This window comes from Labrus bergylta, chromosome 2 (assembly GCF_963930695.1).
Source record: "Labrus bergylta chromosome 2, fLabBer1.1, whole genome shotgun sequence".
In the NCBI taxonomy this organism is placed as follows: domain Eukaryota; kingdom Metazoa; phylum Chordata; class Actinopteri; order Labriformes; family Labridae; genus Labrus; species Labrus bergylta.
In genome coordinates, this window is record NC_089196.1 from 16,908,619 (window position 1) to 16,917,139 (window position 8,521).

Below are 8,521 nucleotides of genomic sequence, written 5' to 3' on the forward strand. Positions count from 1 at the left end.
TGTGTGTGTGTGTGTGTGTGTGTGTGTGTGTGTGTGTGTGTGTGTGTGTGTGTGTGTGTGTGTGTGTGTGTGTGTGTGTGTGTGTGTGTGTGTGTGTGTGTGTGTGTGTGTGTGTGTGTGTGTGTGTGTGTGTGTGTGTGTGTGTGTGAGGATTGTTTCATTCAGTGTTTTTTTTTTTTTTTTTAAAGGTAGTTTGGGGCTTTTTTGCCTTTGTTTGATAGGACAGTGGCTAGATTAAGAAATTGGGAGAGAGAGTGGGGAATTGGGTACAAGGACGCAAAGGTCGGACTTGAACCCGGGCTGCACGCTGGAGGACTTTTGCCTCCACACATGGGACACGACCTAACTGCCAGGCCATCTGTGTCCCAGGATCTGCACTACAGGGATCCTGTTTGTGGGAGAGGGACTTGACTTTTTTTTAAGAAATGTATGTTAATCTCTGACTATCTGATTTGAACAACTTAAGAGCAGAGCCCAGATCTCAGGTTGGGAACTGTTGACAGACTTGAACTTTTTCATTGGTTAACATATTTAAACTTCTGAAATAAAAGAGACGGCAACAGCTGAAATGGCCCACTTGAGGCTCAAAATGTTATCCACAAAACAGATGTGTCATGTCAGTGTGCTTCCTCACTCCTGAATTCCAGGGTTTGGTTAAATTTCATAAACCTCTGGTTACTTTTATGAATTTGTTCTTACAATTAAACTTGTAACTTTGGACTTTTGTATCTGCAAATGAAAATCACTGCTGATCATATATCTACTTCTTGTTTCACCTTGATGATGTTTCCGGTTTCCTCTTACTTCATTCCTCCTCTGACTTCCCTATCCTTCACTTCTTCCTCTTTCTGTCACTTCAGTCCAAATCCTCTCAACTGACGGGAAATTTGTAAAAAATGAGAACTCGAACAGTACTTATTGTGCTGTCAGTTAAGTCATCAATACAGTACATCTTCATGTAGAAATCATGTATATTTTATATTATACTTATCTGCCAACCATAGGTGTCAAAAATATGTAGTGGAGTGATGGGAAAAATACAGTGCTGCCCTCTGAGTTGTAGTGGAGTCGTTTCAAATGGTACAAGCAGGCCTGTGTACATAAAAACCAAACGAATTACTCTACCTATAGTATTGAATGCAGTTTTGAGTGTGAAGTAGTTTCTGTATAGGTATAGAACTACAGTTGTAATTTTTCAGTTGATTTTTTTTACCTAGTTAACTTTACCAAGGTCGGATGTCACTGCGCTTGGTGATACAAACAAGTCAACAAACCTTCTTATAGTGACTGGCAACAGTTTAAATGTGTTTTCTTTACATGATAATGTATAGTATATAAAATAAATATGTGAGTTCAGTGTAATGTGACTGGTGGATATCGATTGGTTTCAATAAATCCAGTGCCAGTCACAGAGGGTGGGGTCAAAAACAGGAACTAGAGAAATGATCTCTTCCTCAGAAAAAAATAAGGAAACAAAAGTTCCAAAGAAAGAAAGAGATAAAAAGACACAGGCTGTGTAATTAAAACAGACGGGTACATCAGACTACAGGAGAGACTGTGCAGGTGTGTATTATGGTGTTGGTCTATGATGCGAGTATTAAGAGTGTGTTTTACTTGTAGGATTGAGGACTGATTAGAGGAAAGTATTTCTGAGCTTGTTATATCTGAGCATCACAGAGAAGTATGTCAAGGTGTTTGACATCTGAGTATTGTGTAGTCAGTGTTTGCTACATAAAAGCATAGTATTTCAAAGTGTGGCATATCAAAGTCGAGTGTATAAGTGTGGTAGCCTAAGTGCATTGTACTCAAAGTGAAGAATAATGCGAATAATATTTTGGTCTGTAGTGTATTTGAGCTTAGAAATGTTTTGAGTAATATAATGGCGTCTTGAGGATAGAAAAGTAGATCTGGTCAGTATATAATAAAATAGTGTATTTGAATAAAGTATACTGCAGTGTGATATATCTGAGTGTAGTTTGTCTCAAGGTTGTACGTCACATGCTAGTTTATTGGAGTGAAGTATATCAGAAAGTGTATCAGAGTGTAGTATATTGAAGGGTTGTATCTCAACGTAGTGCTTTAGAGTGCAGTACATCATAGGGTAGTGTGTCACAGTGTAGTATACATAAGATTTGTGGTTAGAATCAGAATCAGAATGTGGTTTATTGATGGTGCCTGAATGTGCTTCAGGGTGTAATAGATAAAAGTGTGTATTAGATCAGAGTGTAGTTAGTCAGAGAGGGGTTTATTAGAGTAGAAAGTATCTCATAGTAGTGCAAAGCAACTAATGATGGACGGAGTGTGTGAGGACGACCTCTGCTGGCTGCAGCTGGATGATTACAGGATGCTGCTCATTAAAAACGTTGATCCTTCAAGAATCACTCCATACCTCCGACAGTGCCAGGTAAGTACTCGTCTTTGTGAACCTTCTTGTTGTATTGTTCCTCCTTCTGCTCCCCTACTTATACATACTCGTATACATCTTCTTCCCACTACCTTACACCTCTCAGTGAAGCCCCTTTCACACATGAACTGAGATTATTAGATAGATTTAAGATATTCTTCTCAGTGGTGGCCAGGTCCAGGGCCACTGTAGAAATCTGATATGATTTGCTATTTGTGGCTTCCTCAGAGGTTGGACTTCCAGTAGCTGTCTTTACATTTCAATGTTGCACATGTCCTTTTGTTAGAGCTTTGGACAAACATCTTTTTGAGTCATTATTAATAAAGCTAGGAAGATGTCAATGTTGCCACTCTGTTTTTTTACTGTTTAAAGGTAAACTATGAAACACGTTAATATAATAATGGTTTGAAAGGCTATTTTAAGTGTCAAAAGTACTTCTTACTGGTGAAGACAGAAAGGGTAAATAAATGCCATGTATTGCTCTTTGTGCACACTTCTCCCAGGAGTTCTTGAGTGTCAAACACTTTATTTCCTGTATGCTGGTGTATTTTATGCACGTATTTGAATAGTAAAGGAAAAACTAAAAACTGATGGGTTATTTCATCCCAATAATACATTTCTCACTTGAACTTTGGTGCTATCATTCATTTGGAAGTCTTGCATGGGCACATAAAAGGTATTCTTCTTTGCTTTTGATCATCTAGATTTTGACATAATATGGGGTTCCATATTGGATTTCTATGTTATCATCCAGAATTTTAACAAATGGGGACATACTTTATATTTTCAGCCTAGTTGGAAATGTTTTTTTTTGTCAGTTGGTCCCGTAAAGAGCATGGTAGGTCCAGATAATAATCTGTGCATTGTTGTCGCTAGCTTGAAGTCAAGGTATCAGTGCAGAAGTTTGTGATGTTTACAGTTTTTGGTCATCTTTGACGCTTACACATAACAACAGGAATATAAAAACAGCAATCATGTGTGTGTATGAACTCTTACCTGTCTGAATTAAGCAGAGAAACTTTGCTCAACATGAACAATGTTATTACCCGCCCACTCACTTGCTATGAATGTTCCAGACTATTGGTGCTGGGTTCACATATCAACAACAAACACACTTTTAACTTGGAGACTAGCAGAAATAAGTCTGCAGAATGTTGGGGTGAACAGATTCAGTGTTTGTGTTCGAAAGGGGCTAAAGTTATATATACGCTCACTGAAACTCTTACTGCCACTCCAATGACTAAGAGTCAGACAGTGTCAATGTCCTAGACTGGCACCACATCGTATGCTCTCATACATCTATAATGCCCCACCTACTTCTAAAATGTGTCTGCCCCCCCCCCTCCCTTCTGTAACTTCTCCTCTGTGATTACCTTATCCCAATTCTGTCCCTTTTTCATTGAGTTTGTACTCTTTGTTCTCCTCTGTGGCTTCATAGCACGCCACAGTTTCTCTCCCATCTGCTTTATACTTGTATGTTGATTAGGTGATAAGTGCTGAGGATGAGGAGCAGCTCTTCAACGACCCCGCCCTTGTTGTCAGGAGGAGAAAAGTTGGTAAGTTATTCACTCAACACCTGTGTCAAATGTTCTCTTGACCTGACACCATAAAGCCCCTTGAGCATTGCACACTGCAGTCAAAACGAAGTCAATGCCAAATCCCAGAGGTCGATCAAAGTGAGGTTGTATCAAAGTGGTCCATGTTAGTCATGACATGACAGAAATGTCAATATGAAATGAGCTTGCAGATTTTTTTGGCTAACCACTAGGCCAACTGTGCCCCATCATTACGTCATTTTTAAGTCACATTTTAAGCTCAGCAGAAAGTTTACATCAAGGTGACTTGTTGAGTCATGAAGGTCATGTCTGTGACACTACTTCAACCATGTCATTCCCCGCTCTCTCTCTCCCTGATTTCCGACTCTGTCCACTGTCTTATCGCTCAATTAAAGGCACAAAAAGCCCAAAAATAAATCTTGAAAAAAGGGTTTATCATGAAGTGTTGAAAGCACTCAAGCATCACTTGCTGACCGTACCATTATCTTGACTTTCACAGGAGCCCTGCTGGACATCCTGCAGAGGACCGGAGTCAAGGGTTACACAGCCTTCCTGGAGAGTCTGGAGCTGGATTACCCTCAACTATACAGCCGCATCACTGGGAAGGAGCCCAACAAGACCTTCAGCATCCTTATTGGTCTGTTTAACTGTTTGCTTGTTCACCTGCCTAAATGACCAGTTTAACTATCAATAATTCTGCTGTAAACATCACGTCTGTCTTTCTGTTTAGACACTGCTGGTGAATCTGGTCTTACTCAGTTCTTGATGTCAGAGCTCAGTCGTCTGCAGAGGGCACTGCAGGATGAGAGGAGGCGACGCCAGCAAGCTTGCGCTGTTGCCAATGAACAGGTCTATTTGATACTGAGGATGAGTCGTTGAAGATGTATATCACTGAGTTGTCTGAAGACAGATGGCAGTTAAAACACTGACGTTTTTTTGTTGTATGGGTTCGTTGGCATCTCCAGGAGGTGTGGTCTCGGCAGCAGAAGCTTAGGGACAGAGAGCTGAGGAAGCTTACTGAGCGGATTCATAAGGTTCGGGAGGAGCGGGAGAGGCTGAACGAGGAGGTGAAGCAGCTCAGAGATCACAACTACAGTCTGATGGCAGACATCAATACTCTGAGTCAGGAGAAGAGCAATGCCCAACTGGCCAACAGAGACCTGCAGATAGAGGTCAGCTAAATCCTACTCCACCTAAACACAGGGCTGCATGTAGAGCTGACCTCTGACCCCTGACCTCTGTACATTCTTGCAGGTGGAACGTCTAAAACACACAGTTGTGCGGGCTGAAAGTCAGACTCGACTGCTGAGACGACGAACACTGAGACCTCTGCAACAGGTAGAAAGACTCCTTCAGCTATAACATTACATGACTGGCCTTCAATATTTAAATCCAACTGTGGTAACACTTTCCAAGTGTTCAGAATTGTGCAAAGTTCCTGGGGAATTAATGAGGAACTAATTACAAGTTAATGAAGATATGATACAAAAGATTATTATTTTTTGCATTTGAATACATTATATGACATTTAAAGAGCATAACAAAACAGAGGAAAACTAACAAACAGACAAAAAGAAAACAAAGAGAAATAGAAAACAAGGGTTAAAGAAACCCATAGCTGATTACATAAATCTCAGATGCAGTAGCTGATCGATGTCTGATTCGATTTAGTGTATGAATGGCAACCAGGTACTGTAAATTCATTTGCCTGTATACATGCACATACATCTTAATTCATATTTAATTCATATGCACCTCTGTAAATATCGATGAGGGCAATTACTAACAGCTTATGTCATTTTTAGAGCAGGAGCCTGGCTCTTCCCCCGGAGACCTTCTTCCACCCAAACAGACCTGAGGAGCTTAAAGAGGAGAAACTGGAGGAAAAAACAGAGGAGAAGCAGGAAGTGAAAAAGGAGGAGAAGCAGGAGACACAGCAAGAGCAAACACAGCAGCAACAGCAGGAGAGTCCAGCTCTTCCTCAGATGAACCTCCTCACTACAGTGTTTAGGTTGAGAAAAGATCTCCACAGAGCAGAGGAGCAGAGAACAAGGGTACGAAAGAGGAGAGAGGGGTTGAGGTCAATATGACTCAGGACCAGTGTTAATTTGTACATTTTAAAACAGAAAAGAGGGAGGCTTATTGAGCAGGCTTTTGACTTAAGTTTTTCTTTACACTGACAATTCAGTTTTGTTTGTGCTAGAGGAATTTGTATTTGAAATCATCTCAACACATCATATCTGTCTCAAATGTTGAAATAAAACAAAATGTCTCTTGATGCAAGTTTATTCCTTTCGTGATTTGGACAATAATCGCCTCTGATATGTTGATTCAGCAGCAGTCCAGAGTACAAAATATTACAATAAGTTACATTTTAACACAATGAAAGAGCACAATCACAGCAAGTACTTAACATTTCAACACAGTTATTCAGCTTAGCATGAATATGTAAATTTCACCTGAATATTTACAGGTGTTTCAGAGTATCTGGTCCAACAGGTAGAATGCCAGACAGAGTCATTAACCCTGAAACCTATCAATATGATGGGGATCCGATCTGAAACTGGATTTCTTTGATTTCAGTATCTTGACGAAAAGGAGGAGCTGGAGCTGCGGTGTGCTCAGCTAAAGGGAGACATCAGGATGTACCGTCAACGCAACAAACAAACCCTCAGACAGCTGGAGGAGGTGATCAGAGAGAGAGACAAGGTGAGGAGGAGGGAAATCTGTGTTTTTATCTGTAATTTTGCTACCATCATTATCTTTATTTTAATTCTTATTGCGCTTCTTGGGGTTATTTTTGTTGTTTACCTTTCTATATGTAGTTTGTGTGTGTAGTTTACGTGTTCATGACGGTGGACTCTGATTTATATTCAAGGCTCTGTCATCACGGGCAGAGCAGCAGGAGGAGGCGCGGCAGCTCCTGCAGGAGAAAGACCAGTACAGAGAGCAGGTCAGACAGATTACTGAACAATCAGATAAACTAGAGCTTCTCCTGCTGAGGACACAGGGGGAGGAGCTACAGCTGAGGACACGCCTCCGCAGACTCACCTGCAACACACACCAGGTAACGCGGAAGAAGGTGATGAACGTGTCAATGGTAATGTAATAATGATGTAATGATGAAGGCTTTCTCATTCAGGGTGAGAGGAGTGTGAGCAGTGAGGAAGAAGAGGATCCCAATAAGAGCAATACAATAGGTAAAAGACATGTCTGACATGTGACCTACTGTTATATTAAAGCATCTCATGTGACCTAGTGTGATCATGTGACCTGCTGTATTCAGGAAGCAGTGAGGAGATCCGCAGTGGAACTTCAGGGGAGAATGAGGAGGCTGCAGCATTGCAGCAGCACAGCTCTCCTCTAGGAGGAGCCCCAGAACTGCAAGAGAAGGCAAGCAGTGCTGCATCATGGGTAATTTAACTAAAGGTCAAGTTTGTGTCTGATGCGTCACCCCACATTTGTGAAACGTCTGCAAGATTTCTACATCTTGTTTCCCTGAGCGAAATGTTCTACTCCATGCTGTTTTATAAGTAATACAGTAACTGATGAGGTGTCCATTAACAGGAATTTATTGACAACATGGAATCAGCTTCAGCAAAGGGCCAATAATCCGTCATTATGGTCACCTTGATGGCCTTTTTTTTGTGCTTACATAGTCTAATGCTGAAGAAAAACCAACAAGAGACGTACTGTGATCTACAAAATAACTTTTTTTGTCAATGGGGTCTTATGGCTTTGAATAGAAAATATTTTTCTATTTCTGTTAAAAATAAAAAGTTTGTATAGGGGATAAAAAGTGGATGCAGTCTGAAGCAACAGAGATGTTTCTCACTTTTCATTTAATTAAAGTTCACCTCTACCTGTCCTGATCTTTTTCTTCCTGTCTTTCTGCCTGCCTGCTTCGGTGTCCTTTTCTTTGTCTATCTGTCTGTCTGCAGGAGGAGGAGGAGACTGATGGCTCTGTGACCTCCAAGAGTCGACCAAACTTCTTTTATCGCAGGTTTGCCTTGATTAAATAACTCTGGCTTAAAATATTTCTGCAGTAATCAAAATGTCTTATTAAGCTTGTTCTCTTCTCTATATTGACAGGAAGCAGGCTCTCAGGTCAAAACCCATTTTTAAGGGGTACACAGTGGGTAACATTGAGGACAGCAGTGACATCACCGACTCTGACTGAACACAAGCTGGTGCTACACAAGATGCTGAATTCTTTTAACAAAAACAATCGTTTATTTTTTCTTTCGGAGCTTTTTTTACTCATTATTTTATTTTCAGCTTGATGTAATTTCATCTGTATTAAAAACCATGTCTATCTCTGTGTAACAAACCTCAGATAGGTGTGTTCAGTTCAGTAGCTTTCTAATTAAACTGTCCTGCAAGCTGAGATGATATTTTGTTATGTGTAAGATTGTGCTCATGTTTGTTATCAGCAAGAAATAAAAACAGAATGAAACAATAATGATAATAAATACTCAATCACCACTGTGCCCTTTAGATGTCATATATTATTTATAAAACGATCTGATATTATCTTTCACACCTTTAACATTTGCTTTGC

General features: G+C 40.4%; 1 protein-coding gene across 2 annotated transcripts; it reads left to right on the forward strand.

Annotated features, from left to right (window-relative positions):
* Positions 1–1,408: 1,408 nt before the first annotated feature.
* card9 (caspase recruitment domain family, member 9) lies at positions 1,409–8,445 on the forward strand. Of its 2 annotated transcripts, none has more exons than XM_020640755.3 (13): positions 1,409–2,404; positions 3,891–3,960; positions 4,460–4,597; positions 4,691–4,809; positions 4,926–5,132; positions 5,215–5,298; positions 5,766–6,014; positions 6,544–6,669; positions 6,839–7,027; positions 7,103–7,160; positions 7,247–7,353; positions 7,902–7,963; positions 8,053–8,445. In XM_020640755.3, the coding sequence occupies exons 1-13, from the start codon at positions 2,288–2,290 to the stop codon at positions 8,138–8,140; spliced, it is 1,614 nt and encodes a 537-aa protein (XP_020496411.1). In that variant the 5' UTR covers positions 1,409–2,287; the 3' UTR covers positions 8,141–8,445. The 2 variants fall into 2 exon arrangements, with proteins under 2 accessions (XP_020496411.1, XP_020496410.1); XM_020640754.3 differs by having other exon boundaries at positions 1,416–2,404; positions 7,247–7,374.
* Positions 8,446–8,521: the final 76 nt, after the last annotated feature.

Bases quoted from the DNA above. Each gene is read 5' to 3' on its own strand.
- card9 (XM_020640754.3), top strand. From the start codon at position 2,288: ATGATGGACGGAGTGTGTGAGGACGACCTCTGCTGGCTGCAGCTGGAT. The intron at 3,961-4,459 runs GTAAGTTATTCA...TGACTTTCACAG, and splicing joins TGTCAGGAGGAGAAAAGTTG to GAGCCCTGCTGGACATCCTG. The intron at 6,670-6,838 runs GTGAGGAGGAGG...TTTATATTCAAG, and splicing joins TGATCAGAGAGAGAGACAAG to GCTCTGTCATCACGGGCAGA.